At 43.4% G+C, this 21828-nt stretch overlaps 1 protein-coding gene across 1 annotated transcript in view; it reads right to left on the reverse strand.

Moving 5' to 3' along the window:
- Window positions 1-21828, reverse strand: part of LOC119475647 (protocadherin-16-like) — a 98783-nt gene that overhangs the window by 5017 nt on the left and 71938 nt on the right. Inside the window, exons 5-26 of the mRNA XM_037748529.1 lie at window positions 19730-19918; window positions 16416-16647; window positions 15952-16188; window positions 13982-15040; window positions 13554-13741; window positions 12796-12892; window positions 12538-12695; window positions 9817-10257; window positions 9254-9549; window positions 8990-9105; window positions 6654-6893; window positions 5837-5962; window positions 5490-5699; window positions 4822-5078; window positions 4506-4712; window positions 3983-4379; window positions 3738-3851; window positions 3390-3601; window positions 2324-2475; window positions 1680-1810; window positions 1160-1446; window positions 211-352 (exon numbers count right to left, since the gene is read on the reverse strand). Of these exons, the coding sequence (XP_037604457.1) occupies window positions 211-352; window positions 1160-1446; window positions 1680-1810; window positions 2324-2475; window positions 3390-3601; window positions 3738-3851; window positions 3983-4379; window positions 4506-4712; window positions 4822-5078; window positions 5490-5699; window positions 5837-5962; window positions 6654-6893; window positions 8990-9105; window positions 9254-9549; window positions 9817-10257; window positions 12538-12695; window positions 12796-12892; window positions 13554-13741; window positions 13982-15040; window positions 15952-16188; window positions 16416-16647; window positions 19730-19918 (5488 nt within the window). The remainder of the gene's footprint in view (window positions 1-210; window positions 353-1159; window positions 1447-1679; window positions 1811-2323; window positions 2476-3389; window positions 3602-3737; window positions 3852-3982; window positions 4380-4505; window positions 4713-4821; window positions 5079-5489; window positions 5700-5836; window positions 5963-6653; window positions 6894-8989; window positions 9106-9253; window positions 9550-9816; window positions 10258-12537; window positions 12696-12795; window positions 12893-13553; window positions 13742-13981; window positions 15041-15951; window positions 16189-16415; window positions 16648-19729; window positions 19919-21828) is intronic.

Below are 21828 nucleotides of genomic sequence, written 5' to 3' on the forward strand. Positions count from 1 at the left end.
TTTTGCAACAAGCTAGCATGACATTCCTTAGGTTTTCTAGTTTGATATGACACCAGTTTCTTCACTCTAGCTTTAAAACTGAGCACGCTACAATCTCCAAAAGATCTTATATATATTATCGCGTTAACTTTGACAGCCCTATTTTCTTTTGAAACTCTAAACTTATTTAGGGAGTTAAACTATATCAGGAAGGAAGCCGTGGTCGTCTACCGTTGTTGGGGTCAATGTAGAAACCCTCCTGGGTCGATGATGTCACTCTGTAGGTGATCTTTCCGTTCTCCCCAGAGTCCCTGTCGGTTGCTGTTACTGTGACAACTACGCTTCCTGGCGGCGTGTGCTCAGGCAGAGTTACCTGGGGTGCAGAGATATTAATAAACAACATTTGAGCATCAGGGCAAAAGAAACATGCCAATAATGGATCACATAAATACTGTAATAAAATTCCTAAAAGGTCAACAGGAACTAAACTCATGGAGGGGAAAATTGCATTTTATAGTGTAGTTCCTGTCTTTCCTGAGTTTGTGCTAATGTTGAGGTCATTTCCTGACTAAATATTATACAGGCTGATCTCCGCAACCTTTCCCCAGTCAATATTTGGCAGTTAACTTTTATCACCTCCATTGTGTGCACCTTGGGAGTGTGCATGTTTATGTTTTTACAGTGTGTGTGTACATGTCTACATGTGCAATGCTTTCCTTCTGCTGTAGTCTGTTGGAGAGAAACAATTTCTGAAATAAGTTTAATCCCCTATCAAATTTTATAAGGTGTGAAGAAATCAGAAATAAACTTAAACAAACTTATTCTGTGCATTTCCTCAGGCAGCAAGTAGTATGTAGTAGACACATTGGACTTCTTACAACACACATCCAATTAGGTAAGTAATCAATATGTTGCTGTTCGTCTTTCGGCTGCTCCCGTTATGGGTCGCCACAGCAGAATCATTGATCCGCACATTGATTTGGCATAGGTTTTATGCCGGATGCCATTCCGATGCAACCCCCCTGGGAGAGGATGCATGTTTTGGTGGTGGGAGGAAACCGGAGAACCCGGAGGAAACCCACACGAACACGGGGAGAACATGCAAACTCCACACAGAAAAGCTCTGGCTGGGTATGTAATCAATATACGTTCATAAAAAAAAGAACATTAGCCACCCTACCTGATAGAGATCATGGGTGAATGCAGGTGCGTTGTCATTAATATCCTCCACCAGTATTGTAATGTTGGCCTCAGTCTGGTGCTGGCTGTCTGTGGCTCTGACAGTCAGGGTGTACCACGTCTTCTCCTCGAAGTCCAGAGGGGCAGTGAGCGATACGCCGCCACTGTAGCGGTGAATCCCAAATTTGCCTAAAGCTGTTGGGTCCAGCTGCAAGGAGTAGGCGAGGGCGGGACTAGAGTCGACGTCATTACCCGTCACGAGGGTGATCTCTGTGCCGATCAGCATGTCTGATAGAGAAAGAGGTTGAACAAAAACCTGTTAGTTACCTTCCTGTGGGTAAAAGTAAGCTTTTTGTAGTTTTTTTTAAACTGTTGCGCAGACGATGCACAACTAAACATCCTTAAACCCACAAAGGGTTTGTCTGCTGACAGAATGTGAGTTATTAATTGAATGTAACTTGGCCTTTATAAGATACATAACCAGAAAGAGCAAATCAATTCCTGCAAATGAAAGTACTTACTCTCTGGGATGCGGATTTCCTGGGGCAAGGGAATAGTGGGACTGTTGTCATTCTGGTCAACGATGATCACCGTCAATGTGGCCGAACCAGCCAATCGTGGACTTCCTCTATCAGTCGCTGTAACTACAAGCCTGTGGGTGGACAGAAGAAAAAGAGGTTGTCTAAAAAGTCTCTTATCACATGTGTAAAAGTTTAATTCTAATGTCGGTGGTGATAGAGGAAATGTAAAAGGAACATACAATGATGCACATCACACCTTTACTTTTACACATTCTCATGAAAGAGAAGAGTTATGAAAGCGACACAAAAAAGTTATGGAAATGTTACAGTGAACAGGAGTTGATTTACAGAGTTTGAAATTGCATCTTTGATACATCTGGCACGCAGATATCGGCTTATATATTCAGCAGACTATGTCAACCTCCCCACCAGCTATCTAAACATAAACTAGCTGAGTGAATATGATTCATGATGTCTAATTTTTTTCTGTTTACCTGTGTGTATACATAATGGACTTTTTTCTGTACACCGCCATGCAGCGGCTCAAATATTACAGGTAAAATATATATACATATAGCCGTCCTCAAAATGTGCACATAAAATGGTTCTTGGTGAGGTTTATTCAACCGCAGATCTGTTCTCACTTGGTCTGGGTAAAGATCTCACGGTCCATGATGGCCGCCGTGGTGATGCTTCCTGTCACCGGGTCGATCTTGAACAGGCCGCTCATGCCTGATGACTGGATGGAGTAGGTCACCTGACCGTTTTGGCCCTGATCCACATCCTCAGCCATCACCTGGGAGAAAGTGGGGGAGGGGAAAGAAAAAGATGAGGATTTAGAAAAACTTCAGTAAACCAAATACTTGTATGACTTTGTATTATCTCCTACGCCAAGGAGGTTGTGTTTTCAGTTCGGTTTGTTTGTTTGTCAGCAGCATTACGGAAAAACTACTTGCCGGATTTTCATGAAACTTGGTGAAAGGGTGTAGCGTGGGCCAAGGAAGAATTCACTACATTTTGTAGCGTATCTGAATCACAGGCGGATACATGCATTATTTTTCACTTATGGAAACAGCCTTGGCAGAGGTCTATGCTCACAGACTGCCTTTCTAGTTTCCTGTGCAGTTTTTATATTTGTAATAGGGGTGTCGCACCATACCGGGATTGACGATAACCGTGATATCTAAAATTAAAATATTGATATGATAATATTGTGTAAATCTCTGTCTTCTGCCCCCGCATATGATTTTGTTTTAGTTGACAATGACATTGCATTGATGAAAGATGTTAGGCCTTGTGGATTTTTTGTTTCAGTTCATCTGGTTGTGGTTGCCTTTTCACTATCCATTAGTGTAACTGTTCTTCTACACTCTTGTACAGTTATGGTTACAGTCTCTCCCTCCACCTCCCTACACTCATAATTTCTGTGTAATTCATTTGCCAAAAAAGAGACAAAACGCACTATAAAGATAAAAGTTAAAGATGAATGTGTCTGACAGCATTATTATTATGAAATCCAGGAAGACTTGCTAGATAAATCCTCCTCAAGTGGTGCAGACAACCATGGAAAACGTCCTTCCTCTGTTTTAAGCATTATTATTTTTATAAATTTCCATAGATATTGCGATAGCATCGTTAGCGTTAATTCTTTTGGCCACAATAATCATGTAGTCAAAGTCTGATATCGTGACAGCTCTAATTTGGAAGTACCTGTATGATCGGCATTTCATATCCCTGTGCTTCTCTCATGTACGCCACATAATTCGTCAGCTGAAAGCGAGGAAGGTTGTCATTGACATCCTGCAAGATCAAATTGAAAGCCATGAACGATGTGGAGGACACCGTTTCAGCCTTCACGACTAGACGGAGTCTGGGGGTGTCTTCAAAGTCCAGTCCAATGGAGGTCTTCACCTTGATTTCACCTGGAGATTTGAGTGGAAAATGAGGATCAGGAAATCATCAAATGGCAGATTAAACTGATGTGTTTACCGATTTTTTTTAATGATCCACATCTCATTAACATCTATAAGACAAAATACGTTTTATTGACAGTTTTACCTGTTGAGGAGCTGATGCTAAAGACCTGCTTCCTGTTCCCACTGAACAGGCTGTAGCTGATACCCCTACGGTTGCCATCTGGGTGTTGAGCCTGAGCCTGAGCCACAGCCGTGCCTGAATTTTTGAAGTAGAGCAGAGAAAATATTCCTTAACTGTGACAGCGAAGAGATCTTCACAGTGTAAAGGGAGACAAATTGACTGAGATGATTATTCTAATCCCTAATAAAACAGAATTAATGTCAGACCTTTTACAGCGTTCTCTTGCAGGCTGACGTCTCTGGCATTCCTAGAGAAGCGGATGCCGCTGTACTCCACCTCCTTCACGTAAATCACCACCACTCCCTGTGCAGACTGAGCTGGACTGCCCTGGTCCATGGCCTCCACTATCAGGGTCCTCTGAGCCTGGGTCAGACCCCCGAGTGGCTCGGTGGCCTGGATCTCCCCAGTCAGGGAGTTGATGCTGAAGCCCTTGACTGGCATGGCGAAACGGTAGAAAACGGAACCGTTGGCTCCAAAGTCTTTATCCTCGGCCTTCATGGTGGCTAGGACCCGCTGGGAACGCCGGCTGGACACTTCGATGACCAGCGGATCCTGGATGAAGAAGGGAGTGTTGTCGTTGACATCTAGGATGGTGACTGTCACCTAGAAGGAAGAGGTCACATGTGGGTTAAGTGCAAAATGTATTGCTAATGTAATGAGCATTAAAAAATACTCCTTTTAAAACCTTTTTCAACGATGAGTCAACTGAACTTCTAACCCTTCATTTACCTGAGCAGAGGTGTTCCTGGGCTCAGCAGGTGAAAGGTCAACAGCAAACACCTGGAAGCTGTATGACGCCTGTTTTTCCCGGTCCAGAGGTGCTGATGTGGTGATAGCACCGGTGCTCTCATCCACACTGAACGCTCCGTGCGCCTCTCGGCTAAGGAAGTACAAAACCCTCCCATTCAGGTCATCATCAGCATCCGTGGCTGACACCTTGGAAATAGATAACTACATTTAGGATTAAATGTGAATTATTGATTATATGAGGAATTTTATTATAAAAGTGAGATATACAGTATGTCAGTGAGACATTTCTACTTACCTCCAGAACTTGGGTCCCCTCTGCAGCATCCTCTGACACCTCCACAGCGTAGCTACTTCTGCTGAAGACAGGGTTGTTGTCGTTGACATCCAGCACTTTGACTTCCACTGTGACAGTACTACTGAGAGCGGGAGTGCCTCGGTCCGTGGCCACCACCACCAGAGTAAACTCAGCCCTTGTCTCCCTGTCTAGACCGCGTGACGTGGACAGGGCTCCCGTGCTGGTGTGGAGGTGGAAATCTCCATCAGGGTCCCCAGCTGGATGGAGAAAGTGGATGGAGAGTTAAAAGCATCTGTGCCAACTCTGCACTTAAGTCAAACTTTGAATGTGCTCCAGACAGGTATATGGAGTGTACTATATTTGAAATAAGACAGAAGAATGTCAGGAGTGAGCCTAGGGAAGCTGTATGCAGATCTGATCTTTCATATGGGTGGAACAGAGTGCCAATTGTAATAATCTGTCAACAGTCTTTAAATTTAAACTCGACCATTTTAAGCCCAAAAAACACCAAAAATGACAAAAATTCCCTGTCTCTCCCAGGATATTGTTATTTCCACATGTGACACACCCTCGAACAGCAATTACAGCAATTGTGGTGAACTAAATTGCTCTCTAAATCCGTTCTAATAAAACACTTCTGGGTTAGACACACAATGCTGTTTTCTCACCAGTGATCCTGTACTCCAGCTCTCCACCAGGACCTGAGTCAGGGTCCGTGGCCTTGAGGAAGCAAAGCTCTACAGGGGCCTGGTTCTCCGGTACCTCCAGTTGGTACCATGGCTTTGCAAAGACCGGAGCGTTGTCGTTCACATCCTGCACCTCCACACGGACCACAGCCTTGGCAAAGTTAGGAGGCAGCCCTCCATCCCTGGCATACACTGAGAAGAGATGATGAGATGTTGGAAACCATTTAACATTTGAAACTGATGTGTTTGAGGTGTTCTGTGGGAAATAAATGAGGGTTCAGCTCCATTAGTGTATTAAAAGTTGTGCAAGACAATGCATCTAGTAGTACCAGTGAGTGTGTAGTGATCCTGTAGCTCTGCGTCCAGCTCCCTCGTGGTGGTGATGACTCCTGTCACAGGGTTGATAAGGAAACCTTCCTCTGTCACACCTCCATACGTCACATGGCCATTCGAACCTGCATTGAAACACAAGTTAGACACAAATAAAAATAAAACACACACAGCATACTATGAAACTGCCAGAAATACGAGGCTGTTGACGACGGCTGTAACCACACATTTTCATTAGCATGAGCTTGTGGTTTAGTTTATAGTGATTTGGTTTCTCTAAACCATTTATGAGTCTCTATTGTTTTGTTTTCTGGCCTTCTTACTGGAGGTATTTATGTGCTGTGTATCAGCTGTACCTTTTTACTCATTCTTCCTATAGTGGAGGAGTAGGAGTTATGGACCTTATCCATAGCTGACCAAAAGACACAAATGTGTTCCAGTGCAGGCTCACATGGATTAAATATTTTGTGTTTTTTTTTAAGTTTTGAAAGTCTATGTATATCCAATTTTTTTTTGAAAATTTCACGATTTTGGATTTTTGCAGAAAATAAGCTTTTTTTTTGTCGTAGGACAAAACTCTAAAATCTCTTAAGCTTGTGTTAACCACAGACCTTATTTCAACAGAATCAACCAAACAATCTAACCAAAAAACCCATTCAATAAACCCACAGACATCCAGAGGAGGGAACCAGAAGTGCAAAAATGTTAAGTTATTTCCGTTTTTTAGGACTCATTCCTGCAGCACTCTATAGTACTGTTTGCCCTTATTTCCAGCATCCTGACTATACAGTATTGAAATAATACATTTAAACCAACCTTGATCCCGGTCAGTGGCTGTAACTGTCAATACAGTTGTTCCTGGTCCACGGTTTTCCATCACCTGGGCTTCAAAGTCCGCTCGCTGGAACAACGGAGCTTCATCGTTCACGTCGATCACCTGCACACACAGCACCTGAGAAGTGGAAAGCTGAGGTATCCCATGATCCTCTGCCACAATGGTCAGATTGAAGACTTCCTGCTCTTCCCGGTCTAGTGCTTTAAGGATGGAGAGAGAGCCTACAAGAGGAAAGAAAAGAGAGTTTCTACTTAAAATGTATATTCTCATTTGGATTCTTTTTGTGTGTGTGTGTGTTTGGATTCTTTTTGTGAACATGTAATTTTGTGTACCTGAGAGAGGCAGTATTTGTATGCCTAGAAGGACCAGTAAAAACATAACCTTTACAGCTTTGCTTTATGAGAGATTCCACAGTAAGTGAGAGACCACGGCCAAGCTATTAAATTCTGGCACTTTGAACATGCATTCAAATGTGAATCAGTGCTTTATCGGTGAACTCGTAGGATTATTGTTTGTGCAGGCAAACACACGCAAGGTCCAGACCACAACCTGGAACTACATAGCTGCCAACTCAAATTAACCTATAACCCCCTTCTTCTCTGTACAACATTATAGTATCCGTTAGCCTTTAAATCTGTAATGCATTAGTTGGTGTGTTTATGTGTGTGTTTTATATAAATCGAGATGGTTCACATAGAGTCTGTGAATAAGACCACCACTTTCTCAGACTCTGGCTTCAGTTACTCTTCTACCTTTTATGTCGACACCCCACACCCCTGTCATCACCCCGACTACGAGGAGGGTCAGACAAAGTGAGAGGAAATACGAAATGTGTGTGTGTGTGTGTGTGTGTGTGTGTGTGTGTGTGTGTGTGTGTGTGCTGTTCACAGCAGTGTACAAGTTTAGCTGACACACAGTGCCTGAGAGAGGTGTGTAATTTCTAAATGCCCCAGCATGCCAGACACACACATCGTATGTTGACTGTTCTGTGAAGCAGAGGCTCTGATGTTCCTGTGGGGTTTTGCTATAGCTCCCATGTTTCAGCCAAACAGATGCAAAACATTTCATTCTCCTCTGTAGCCAATTTAGTGTTACTGATACGGTACCAACCATACGATAAAGGTGCTCTCACCCATTAGCTTCGCTCAAACTCATATGGAACTTTATTTTAGTTCTAACCGAAGATCTCAGGTTTCCAAAAGATACAAATTATGTCTGAATTTCAGGGAAAGACGGACAGATTTAGCCATAAAAATGGTGTCTGATTTGATTATTTTACTCATATAGCCTACTGCGAGTTCTGGCATAGCTGCAATGATGGAACAAGCAGATATAAAATATAATATCTATGTTCTCAAACAGCATGAATAAAATGTCTGATCTAATTTTGAAGCTACTTGTGAAGAAATGAAGGGACATATAAGAAACATTAGCTTTCAAGTGGTAATAAAACAAGCAGTAAAGCAGCTGTATAGTGGAATAACTGAAAGCTCACATTGGCAGCGAAGACGTATAATTTATAAGCAGTAATCAGGCTAATGATACCCTCACATTAGCCAGGAAGTTTGGTAAATGTCTTCGCAAAACAATGCTAATCTGCTATTAAAGCTATTATCAACCATAAAGCTTTAACACCGCACAGTCTGAGAGACAAACCAGAGGTGAAATCAAGCCCTGCTAATGCACCAGACACTTGACAGTAATGAAGTAAAGACTTTCTTCCATCTGGAAGCTGCATTAAGTGTCTGTCTTTTAATCCCATCTCAGCCAGCGCCGAGCACGCCCACACCACCCGGCTCCGATGAATGATGAAGAGATTACACATACACATATATAAGATATCAAAGGGTGTCAACGTCCCTAGCCCAAATTAAGATCGGTTCCCATGAACAAATATGTCAAGAAAGGAACACTGAAGCATTATTCAAGTGAAATATTGCTCTAAGGCATTGAAAGATCATCTAGTAAAGAGTGTTATGAGGGTTATGAGTGTTTTAGCAGTTGTGAACGCAGCACTTCAGCGGGTAATTATGATCTTCTGGAAAGTTTTGTTCATCCAGGGGGCTTCCACGGGTGGGACGCTGATTATCTATCAATCACAGAAAAGGTCCACATACTGCTCCCGCTGTGTTGAATCATTCAAAGCAGGATTGTAAATGCACGAAATGACGTGGTGAATTTTACCCCAATCATTTCTTGATGGAGTGTAAATTGGGTGTTTATGGGAAATCCCCAGTCTCCACAGACCCTCTGTGATATTATTGGAACATTATGATATTTTTAGATGTTGTGTTTCACGCTGAAAGAATAAGCTTACCAGTGTTGGGGTTCAGACTGAAGCGACCAGCGCTGTTGCCTGCCTGGATTCTGTATGACACTCTGCCATTTTCTCCTTCATCTTCATCTCGAACCATCACGTACAAAATCACAAAACTGTCAATAAAGATGCAATAAAAATGTCAAGCTTGGGGCCATGAAAGTAAATGCATTTGAATGTTTTTTTTAACAAGCTTTTTGGATGTTCTTCCTCTTCAATGGCAGAAATCTGCGTTAAGGTACCAAAAACAGACATGCCACTCACCCTACGGGCTGATCCTCCATGACGCTGACCGCAGACGGAGAGCTGAAGACCGGAGCGTTGTCGTTTTCGTCTGTCACGAACACCCGGGCGGTGACTGAGCCCCAGCGCCTCTGAGAAGGATCCACTGCCTGGTCTGTGGCCCGCACCACAAGGTAGAGGGAAGGTGTTGACTCGCGATCCAACTTCTGCCCAAGGGCCAGGATGCCGCTGGAAGGGTCGAGGGTCAGGAGGTCAGGCGTGTTGGGCCAATAGTGCTCGATGGAGTAATGCAGCTCACTGTTGGGTCCACTGCCATCCTATAAAAAAGAAAACAGATTAATTAGATGTGTGTGGTCATTTTGATTCAGCAAGGAAAAAGAAAAAAATACATTCTTGACCTTGAAAATAGAAATCTTAACTTTCCATTTCTTTCATCCATATCTCACAGTTTTCATCAGTGGATGAAGTTGCGATATGGTTGAAAGCTCAAGGGGAAAATAACTTGTAAATGAACCTTGAGTGATCAATCACTGGTTATCAACATTACACAGCTTCTTTAGTAGATAACATATTCGGTTTCCCACCTGATCCACAGCCTGGAAAGTATATATGGAGGCCCCCGGCTCTATGTTCTCTGGGATCACGATGGTAACGGGGTCTTCTGTGAACTGGGGAGTGTGGTCATTGCTGTCCTGCACGTTGATATCCAGCTGCACCAGGTGGCTGCTGGGAAATGCCTGGGAGAAGTCCGACACCTCGACGTGCAGCTGGTACCTTGACCCCTTCTCGTAGTCCAGCTCGCGCACCAGATACACGTCGCCCTTTAAGCGGTCCACCATGAAAGTCCCGTCTCGGTCTGTCCCACCCACAACCAGGTAGGTCACCTGGCCTTCCAACATATTGGATTCGTGCTGGTCACCTGGGCGGACGGAGCCAATGATGGAGCCCGGAGCAGCTCCTTCGACTGTGTTCAGGGTCATAGAGAGCATGTTGGGCTTGGGGTTGGACCTGGAGGAGCTGAGAACCTGAAGGAAAGGAAACTAGGGTCATTTCTTTACCTAATCATGATGATTTAGGTCACGCAAGTAATCACTTTGATTTCTTTTATCATCCACATATCTATCCAAAAACAGAGTAAAACAAAAACTGTGAGAACATTTCAATATATACGATTATCTCAACCAAGTATCAATGAAACGTGTCAAGGCGAATGCTGTGTATGTTACTGGATCTGATTTCCATTCTGCAGACAATGAAGCTATATGGCTCTCACCCCAGCCTATCCTTAAACACAGCCTTGGGCTGTAATCTGTTTCTGTTTTGTTGCTATTATTATAATAACCCTGAAGACATTATGTACAATCCTTCCAGTAAATATCTTGACACTGCAGCATTCTGGCTTCAAGATGAGAGACGGTTTTTGTGACCTGTGATATAATGAAGGGTGTAATGCGAGGGAAAACTGTAAATATTCCAGTTCACATAATGCTGAGCTATAAGTGCAACCTCCATATGCCGCAGTCTGGTCAGATGGGAGATAAGTGCGTGCCAGAGGGCTTTCGCCACTCTGAGCAACAGCCTCAGGGTTCGATATTGTTCTGGGACAGATCAAAGAGCCCCGAAGACAGCAAACATAAGCAGAATTTAACAAGCTCTGGTTTCGTCATCAAAAAATCCACATACCCTCGCTTTCTTTACCAAGATCTGTTGCAATGAATTGCATGATTCTGGTATCTTTCTCGGACGTGAATAGCAAGGATAAAACTAGAGGAGGAGGCAAGTGATGTGCATAATTTAGCCTCACATATTCACTAAAAAGGCTGACTTTACGTGCTGACATTTTCAGCTAATATGCACAACAAAGCACATGTCAAAGGGCCACCTCTTATTGACTTTTTTAAACAAGAAAATACCTTTTTTTCTTCTGTGTTTATTTGCAGTGGTACAGAAATCTAAGTGGAATTCAGCAACGATTGAATGCATTTGAACGTAGGACTACAGGTGCATAACCTGACCCGCCAGATGGTTTGTTACACAGAACCATCTGAGAAGCCGTCATTGGGAACTGTTTGGAAAAGGGCAGGCACTTTCAAAAAAATACTTAGCAGGTGATTGGATGAACTATCTGTCAATCAAACTCTTGCCAAAGCCAGTCGGGAGAAGAGCGCAAACATCTTTTCTGTCTAGAAAAGCCTTCAGTGCCGTTCACTGCTCCTCTGTCAATGAAGAAATACTCTCCAGTTCATCCCAGAACATCCAAGAAGATCCCAGTGTTTCTATTATCTTGAATAAGATGCTTTAGTACTCAGTGCCAGCAACTGTACTGTACGATTTTGTAAGTTTCCTTGGTTTTACCCAATGCCTACAGTACACACGCAAACTAGCCAGTGTACTGTAGCACTTGTGGTGTACAACAATATCCCTGCGTCTGATTTTACCCACAGCTATGTGAAATGTTATCTCAAAATCATTATCTGGAAATGTTACCTCATGAGTGTCTGAACGTGTCGTTTGTGTCTGCGTGTGTGTACGTATCACTGCCGGCTACCGTACAGCGGTGTATTCTCTTTCTCTCTGTGTGATTCGATGCAGCTGGCTCTCATCACATCTCATCTGGGAGCATTTGATTCCAAGGTGCCTGTTTCCCCTCTGTCTAATCTCAGTGTCGCACAAGCAGGGCGCAGGCGAAATCTAAGGCGAGCACTCCCGCTGTAATTAGCATCCTTTTTCCTTTCTGAAATCACATCACATAAAAACACTGAGCTCAGCGCTCCACAGTCAAAGCAAACCTCCACCCTTTTCTGGCTAAATGCCTCTGTCGCAGGCCTCTCTTTTCCCCCTGCTCTTGAATCCCTGATATCATGTGTTGATATGCAGGATTGACCCTCCTCCAGAAAGTTCAGAACAATAACTCAGACCAGACCAGCTCCCTCCTGCAGCTCTGAGTTTCTCACCTTGGGTTTTGGTTACCCCACTAACCTTTGGAGCAGGAAACGCACACTGGATTGGATAGATGCTTTTGTTTGTACAGGCACAGGTTCAGCTTCTCATATTTATCTCCTTTTCTAATTCCTTTGACAGCTTTATACTGTTCACATTGTGCACAGTTTGAGGAAATGACTCGCAGCGAGGAATGCAAAAGGACTGAGGTAATGTGTGGATGTGACAGTTTTTTGGTTTGGCCACCAGATTGGTCTTTGTTTCCAATTAGAAATGTTTCGAAGACACAACAAATGTGTAGGCGTTTGTGCATTGCAGCTGGATAACGATGGATGAGGGTATTACAATGTGCAGATTTTGTTTACCTGTATCCGTAGCTGGCAGGTGGAACTGAGGCCTGGCGTGCCGTGGTCAGCGGCAGTCACGGTGAAGGCGTACTCGGCTCGCTCGGCCCATCTCAGAGGGGAAGCGGTTCTGAGCTCGCCACTGGTCGGGTTGAGGGAGAAACGCTCTGCTCTGGAGCCTTCAGAGGATGCCACATATACGGATATCAGCTCGGGTAGTTAAGGTAATACTAAACAAACATATTTTAACAAGTGGTTGAAATGTAACTAATGACTCACCTGATAAAGAGTAGTAGACAGTCCCATTCTCTCCCTCGTCTGGGTCTTTAGCCGTCACTGTCCCTATGACCGTCCCAGATGGAAGGCTCTCCATCACCTGCAACGGAGAAGGATTGTTATTCATATGTTATGCCTTTTCTATGTACAGTATCTTCCTATTATGTTTATTCCTATTCCTTATGTTGTATTTTCTGTTGCTCATACATCATATGATGACACTTTACAGCCTTCAAAAATGAAAAGTAACTCAAACTACAATTACCGCCTCGCTGTTGTTTGCCTTCACCATTCAGTCAAGTTGCAGTTTACATATCATCACTACATAATTTGAGTTTTTTAGACATTTCTATCAAATTATCATAATTAGCATATGAATACGAGTTATGGCCAAAAACGTGTTTTGTGAGGTCACAGTGACATTGAACTTTGACCACCAAAATCTAATCAGTTCATCTTTGAGTCCAGGTGGACATTGTGGCAAATTTGAAGAAATAAACTCAAGGCGTCCCTGAGATATCACGTTCACAATAAGGACGGAAGGACGGAAGAACTTATGTTGAGACGGACAACCGAAAACATAATGCCTCCGGTTACGGCTGTCGCTGGCGCGGAGGTATAAAAACTGTTGTTTACTTGCAAATAGTTATTGTAGAAATCAAACAGTATAAGGGAAGTCAGTTGGGAATGAAGGTAACAAAACCTATTGCTGCTGTCATATGAACTCCTAGCTTGAGTTATGGATCTCCCTTCATCCTCACCTCATGGAGCAGCTCTCTGTCCGGCCTGACATGAGTGAAATTGGGAGCGTGGTCGTTTTCGTCCAGCACACTGATATGAGCGGTGCCAGTGGCGCTGCGTGGAGGCGTACCCCCGTCCTGTACGACCACAACGAGCTGGTAGCTGGACTGCTGCTCTCTGTCCAGGGCGAGGCGGGTGCTAATCTCACCTAAAGAGAAAGAGAAGGAGGCCTTAGCGTGCATTACTTGCAATAGTTAGGGAATAATTACCATGTTAATTGAATTGGCTAACAGCAAATCATTAATTCCTCGAGGGAAATCATGCTGGTGTAAGTGCTGATTATGGAGTAACTACATTTCAGCCAGGGTAACACAATTACAACAAGTGTTTCAAGTGTACTATTACTGTTCTTAAGTTATAATAAAAAAGTCGTGGTGTTCATCTGCACCTGTTTGTGAGTTGATCTGAAAGTGCCTGTCGGTGTGCAGCAGCCTGTAGGTGAGCCGAGCGTTTAGTCCTGCATCTCTGTCCGTTGCAGACACCCTACCGAAGCCCGTCCCCGCCAACAGGTTCTCTCTGACGGCCAGGAACACCCTCTCCTGGCTCAGTCTTGGGGAATTGTCATTCTCGTCGGTTACCGTCACCCTGACTGCTGCGCTGCCAGTCCTCCCTGTCCCTCCTGGGCCTGAAGTGGCCAGGACAGTCAACAGGTACATGTCTTTGACCTCTCGGTCCAGGGAGCTACGAACAAACAGCCACCCGCTATCTGGCATGATGCCAAAACCAGCAGCGTCACCGTCAGGCCTGAGGCGGTAGGAAATAGAGGAGGAGGAAGATGAGGAGGAGCTCCCACCGTTCCCAGAAGCCTCTCTGTTGAGCGCTCGAACCTGGAGGAAACGTGTGTTGAGAGGCGTGTTTTCCCGAAGCTCCACGCGGTAGGTCAGGGTGTCAAAGTTGGGGCCTTGTGCATCTTGCGCTTGGATGTGGACCACGAGGGTGAACGTGGAGCTAAGCTGAGGCGCTCCGCCATCCTTGGCAACCACCTGAAGGTCATAGCGTGGAACACTTTCATAAGAGAGACTCCCAATAAGGCGAACCTCCCCGCTGCCCCGGTCAACGCCAAATGTCCTCTGGCCACTGCTCCCAGCAGCCCCAGCGGAGACCAGGTCGAAGCTGAGCTGACCGTTGTGACCAGAGTCCTTGTCGGTGGCCTGAATGCTGTATATAACAGTCCCCATTTTGGTGATCTCAGGTAAAAGCAGGGACTCTGATGAGGAGGGGAGGAAGGCGGGGGCATTGTCATTGACGTCTGAAATGGTTATTCGCACCCGGCTGGTTCCGTACGCCGGAGGAGAGCCGGAGCGAGCCTGGATCTCCAGGTCGAGACTGGAGCAGGTCTCGTGGTCTAGAGGAAGGGCAGTACGAATGGTACCAGAGGCACTGTCAACTGTGAAGTAACCGTCAGGGTCTCCGGAGGAGATGGAGTAGAAAATATCCTTAGAAACACCTGCAGGGAGGACACAGAGAGACAGCAAAGGAAAGAGTGAGAAAAGGACAGTGACAAAGGGACTAGGGTTGCAAAATATCATAAAACGTCCAAGAACCCAGTCTTTGAAATGCTTGAAAATCAGTTAACAATAATATAAAACAGATGAAAGCAGCAAATAATCACATGTGACAAGCTAGAACCAGCAAATATTTAGCATTTATGCTTGATAATTAATTTTCTTGATGATAAATCAACTAAATGTTTCACCACTAAAAGGCAGGGAAAGGGTTTCGATATACAGCCGTTGATTATCCACTTGTCCTCAGCTTAATGGAAACATACCCGACACGTGAAAAATTCTCATGACAGATCCATATCCGTTTTTAGTAGACAAGGATGTGGTGTGTTTATTATTATTGTAAGTGTTAACGAAGTGCTGGATTCACTCAAAGCGGTTAAGGGGGTAGAATCATTGACACCCTCGTACAGTTACACAGACAGAGATGAGTGCTCCTCTGTCCACTGCACCACTGAGAACACTTCATTCTGACTCCCACTCAGAATTACAACCCCATCCAAATTCAATTCTCCATCAATAATACTGAGAGAAAATAAAAGTCTGGCCACAGTGAAAAATAATCCCCATTTAAACCCACGCAGTGTGATGGATGTGATTTCTTAATGGAGTGCGTGCTCTTGTTGCTTGCATATTTGTACAACTGTTGGAGTGAGAGAGAAGACATCCGTACACTCTCCACCCCATTAGTGCATTTTTGTCTTGGTACTTGTCGGAAAGATGAAACCAGGTACTGCAAGGCACATAAAACAGGTTCCCCCTGGCAAGTAAATTGATAAGAGCAAGCCTAAAGGCCGAACAGACATCAACAAAGAGAAAATAGTCAACGACTCGACAGTACTGGCGTCCTCACCTGTCTTGGTAGCAGCTCGGACCACTCCCACCGCTGTCCCCCTGAGGACGTCCTCGGACACAGTGAAGAAATACTGGGCCTGGTCAAACACGGGAGACGCCACTGAGCCTCCCACCACACTCACGTTTACCCGGGCATTGACCGGCGCCGTCAGACCGGCGCCGTCCTCGGCTGATATCACCATGGAGATTACTGTGTTGGCTTTGCCATGGAGCGAGCGAGAGAGAGAAATCACGCCTGTAGAGGGAGAAAGATGAGTAGAGAAGACGGATTACTCTATATCCCCTGTGGAAACATTGGTATAACTGTCTTTTATAAAAAGTGGCAGTTTCTTTTTTAATGTATGTATTGTTGGTTGTGTTGTATGTTACATTAATGGATCTTGAGTCTTTCAATAACTAACTAACTAACTAACTATATCCTTTTGCTTTTTAACACTCCAAAGTCACATCACACACACATACCTGTGTCCTTGTTGAGAGTGAAGAAACCAGAGCCTCCTGCAGGTACTGTGCGGTAGGTCACCCTGCCGTTTTCTCCAGCATCGGGATCATTCGCTGTTACCTTGACAACGGAGGTTCCCGGGGCACTATGGGTACTGAGACTGACTGTGTAGAGAACTGGATAGAAGGTGGGTCGGTTGTCATTGATGTCCACCACCGTGACCCGTACGCGTGCTACTGAGCTCAGGCCACCCTGGAAAAAAAAATATTCAGATTAGATTCAAGATGTTTGCGTGATCCCTTTGCATGCAAGAGTCAAAATGTTTTTTTGTTATTTTTACTTCAGTGAAAATGTTGCTTTTGAAAGGCTAAACACCAACAAGCATGGACTGAAGCAGAATATTTCGTTAGATAAAAACTAGGGCTGTCAATGTTAACGCGATAATTACGCAATAATTATGTGATAATTACGTGATAATTACGTGTTAGCGAAAATTTGTTTAAACGCCACTAATTTCTTTAACACATTAATGCAACTTGCTATTTTTAAATTAACCTCTTAAAAATCTTACAGGACGCCGATCTTTCGGAGGTTGTAGCGGGCTCAGTTTTAAAGCTAAGAGTGAAAAGGCGTTACGGAAGAGGCTAAATAACACTCCAAATTAGACCCCTTTGATAGATAGATAACTAGACTTCTGCACCTCATCATGGCTCTGTTTTCAGGCTGTAAAAAATCTAGGCTGTGCCCTGGTCATGTTACCAGAACTTGGCGTTCCTTCAACAGATTTTACAATGGCGGCAGCATCAGAAACTTTCTTAATTTACAGCTAAACCACTACAAGATGATTCTGAAAACATTTGAGGCAACAAATAGGCATTAACGTCACATAATATTGATTCATATTTGATCAGTGCTGCCTAGTTTGACCGTTTGGTTGGAGTTCGCGAGTGATTGATAACCGGCTCTCATAGACGGCAGCTGGACAGCAGACCTCAGATCAGCTCTTACTGCTTGTTTCTCCCCAGTCTGTGAAATCTTGCAGATGCCGTTAGGAGCACCGCAGGACACAGAGGCACATGATTTGTTTCTGGTTACCTGTTTCATGTACTACTGTCACGGTATAGCGACCCTACTGCAGCTTTAAATGTATAGTCTATTGAGACAAAGGGGGGCTAAATCATAAGAATCATAAGCTATTTTATTTAAACCACATCCTCCCTCCCTTCCTGCGCTGAATATCCCCAAAGACAACATTCAATTAGTTTTGTATCCCTCGGTGAAACGCGACAGTCCAGGACTTTCATGTTATGAAACTTCGACAATAGATTTATGTCAGTGTAAAGACGAAGCAGCTGTAAAGGAAAAACAGAAAGATGAGTTCTCTGTTGAACGTCTCTGAAATATGGGGCCAATCAACCGTTGTATGCATTTGTCAGCGAGGAGACGAGTTTGCACTCATTACACCGTATCTGCCGGCTTGGTTTTTACGAGACCATTAAAACTGGGATAGTCTAGAAGGAGGGAACAGATACCAAATGAATTGAAGCTGGGAATGTGCCGGGGGTGGGAGAGAAGATGCATTGTGGGGGTTGGGTGGTAAATTATAGACCTGAATTCAATCTTTACCTGAACAGGGGTAAATAGAGAAAAAAAAATACCACCACTATGATAATCCATTTAAAACAATGGTAATGTATTCTATTTCTTTATGTAATCCAACTTTACACCAAAGAATGAATGATTTATTGCACCTTATGTGAAGTTTCAATGCATATTTAAGTGCATACTTTAACCATGCATGGGTCTACTGGGAAGAGGCTAGAGCTAGTGCTACTTATGTTTTGCACTGTAATTACACCTACTTAGGTGCAAATGGCAAATAAAACTCTTGAATCTTGATTCAAAGAGTGTGTTAATGTGGTCAAGTAAAGCATCGTATTTAACATAAATGTATCTTACAGTAAAAAGGTTATTTAAATTGACTGTTTAAATGGATCTGTTTTCCTACTTCTTTACCTTTTTCCTCCCCGCACCCCCTCTCTGTTTGCTCTGATTGCTTTGCCATGTTGTTGCGGTTCCCCTTGATTTTTTTGAAGACACACAGTGAGAGACAGGACGCTGTCTTCTTCAAACGTGTCCCCAATGTCTCTTTGATCAGATTTATTCGAGTGCAGCTGTACACATCTTTAATTTGCCTTCTGCTTGAAGCTTTGATCAGACGGAGCATCACACACACAGCAGGCAATGTGTTTGGTCATGAAGCAACACAAGGAACTAGTGATTTGACTTTAGTTTTCGTATCTTTCAGGAATCTGTTTCAGTTATAATTAATTAGGCTTTGCTTGTACAAAAGATGCTAAGGTAAAAAAGGTGCTACTGTAAAGGCGAGATTGGGAGCATTTCTATTGCCGTCGGTCGGAACGGCATTATCAGCTGTAACCGCCGTATGAGAGCAGTGAAGAGCGGCGGCCGTGAGCTAGCAAGTGGGGCACGCTCACATGCACTAACATGCACTAAAAGCACGCAAAGAGAAGCTCTGATAACGACAGACACAGAGGGAGAGTGACTTCATTTTCTGCTCAGGTAGACATGAATCCTCAATCTCTAATCTTTAGATAGCAAATAGTTGTTTGATGCTGTATTAATGCTCTGGATATCGTCAAGGGGGTTGCTATCTTGCTGGGTAGGGCTGTGTATTGGCAAGAATCTGGCGAAACGATACGTATCATGATACAGGGGTTACGATTCAATATATTGTGATACTGTAAGCAAGGCAATACATTGCGATTTTTTAAATCCAATTTTTGAACAGTCATAGTATAAAGAACAAACCACCATATGCATAAACTTTACTTTTTATGCAGTTAAAACAGTGGGATCTGCATCTGCATTTATAACAGTCCCTGTAACATCAACATCATAGCACTCCTTTGAGAGGGCACATACACTGAGAGGAAGCATCTCTTTGCAAAGAAATAAAGTATTGATTGAGTTAATCTTTCCATGTAAACTTTGAATTAAAAATCAATACAGTGTTTTTGAGAATTGATACAGTATCACAAAACATAATATCGCAATACTCAATATTTTTGATATTTTCTTACACCCCTATTGCTGGGATAGCTGTGTTTCCCTGCTTCAAGTCTTTGCACCAACCTAGTCTGCTGGCAGTAGCTTCATATTTATTACATAGACACAAGAGTGCTCTCATCTAACTCTTGGCAAGAAAGAGAATAAGCATGTTCCCCAAAAATGTCAAACTAATTCCTTTAAGGATTGATTTGACAAGATGAAAGGGTTACAGAGATTACAACTAAGGTAACAGTTTTCTTACTCCATCCGTTGCAGTCACGGTCAAGTCAAACTTGTCCAATCCCTCATCCCGGTCCAGAGCCGTACTGGTGCAAACCTGGCCAGTCTCCTTGTTGATGGTGAAGTGGGTCGGTGCTGCGCTTCCAGAGCCAGAACCCAGGATGTAGGATATGGCGCCAAAGGAACCACGATCCTCATCTGTGGCTGAAACCTGAGGGAAAAGAGACACGAGGTAAGACATGGACGGTCCACCGGTGCCAAACGGCCCGTGAGACATAAGGATTTCAAGAAGCATCGCACCAACACACCCAGCAGGTCTTGAAAATCTGCGTGAAAGAAAACCTCCATGTGTCATAATTATTATATACGAGCTGAGGGCCTTTCTGTTATCACAATAATGTCCCATAATGCAGCCACCTCACAAGCCCAAACATCTGCACTTGTCAAAATATCACACACCATAGCACCACTTGTTATGATTTCCAGAGTACTATAAAAACCGAGCATCTGTGAGAGCAATTCACTTTTATAGATCACAGATACACTGTTGGATAGATCTCCCCCATAGTGTGTTTGAGAAACCAGCAAAAGGACAGGTGGTGTGGTTACCATGGATACAGAGGGAGGGAACTGACAGGTAACCTTTAGTAAAAGAACAGGAGAGTTTTGACAGAGGTTGTGAGTTTGGTAAAGGGGTCAACGGAGGCTTTTAAATGAATGTTGGAAGGTCAAACTGGTTTTCAACTGGCATTTAAATAAGATGCAGACTGGCTGACTGGAAGATCCGCTTAAACACACACCTCAGACATTAATCCTTACTCCATCTTCTCCTACAAGCTGTCAACACAAAGACATGAAACAGACAGAGCTCTTGACCTAACCTTTGACTTTTTTGTCTCATCTACCTAACATCCTTCTTTCTACTGCGCACACACACAAATATACATGGTATGCTCTGACTAAATCTATTAAAACCCTCAAACATCCCATTATACAACAAAGATTCCCTTGCAAAACACAAAAGGGAAATGTCTTCTGTGCTTGAGGGTCCTCCTGTCTCTGACTGAAGTTTTACACTGGTCCATAACATTGTTTGCTGGCGTTTATGGTGCTTGTTAAAAGTAGCATTCTCCCTCAGATCTTGAAAACCTTGAAGGCGAGCCAAGATCCAGGAGGCCTGATGACATCATCCCCTCGCTGCGTTACAGCCTTTCTAATAAGGCAACAGTAAGATGTGTCTGATTTACTTGTTTTTGTGTAAATACTGATTAAGGTTTTCTAACGAATACAGGATATTCTACTGTGTCCAACTGAAATGATATACGATAAAATATTATATGTGATAACACACAATGCAATTAGAAAAGATAGATGAGATATTATGAGAATAAATTTGTAAATTGTGAAGAAAAAATTGTACTATTTCAAGAAGTGATATGAGAAAAATGTTTTGGTGAAAAAAGTCTTAAAAAGGAACATTTCAAGGGATTTATTAGCAGAAATGGAATATAATATTCATAAACATGTTTTCATTAGTGTGTAATCAGCTCAATTACCTATAGGCCACGGTAGTTCTCGGACACTGAAATTGCAGTAACGTGAGCCGCAGAGTGCAAAACCGTGGTACCGACAGCCGCTGTCTGACTTCCGTTGCTCCTAAAGTAGTGTTATTATGGTACGGATGGCCTCTGAGCGAGGGGAACGGCGTTACCACAGTTTTGCACTGGGTGGCTCACGTTACTGCAGTCTTGGATAGGGAGGAATGAGCGGAGGGGTACTCAGTTGGTTGCACTCTGCAACCACACCACTAAATGCTGCCAAATCCTACACATTGTACCTTTAATATGTGGAGAATAAATTATTTTGAGAAAAAGGTGAGGTGTGAGAAATAATGACTTAAACTGAATAATCTGACTTTGTAGATATATTTGACTTTATTCTCTTAAAAGGATGACTATTGTGACTACGGCGACTATGGGATGAATATTGTTAAATTATTCTCGAAACTTCATTTTCTTTTCTTTTTCAATAATATTCTACTGTAATATCCTCATACAGTTTAAAGTGCAAATAGATCTGCTTTCTATATATCCACTGGTGTTGCAATAGTGTTTTCTACCG

This window comes from Sebastes umbrosus, chromosome 17, assembly GCF_015220745.1.
Source record: "Sebastes umbrosus isolate fSebUmb1 chromosome 17, fSebUmb1.pri, whole genome shotgun sequence".
NCBI classification, from domain to species: domain Eukaryota; kingdom Metazoa; phylum Chordata; class Actinopteri; order Perciformes; family Sebastidae; genus Sebastes; species Sebastes umbrosus.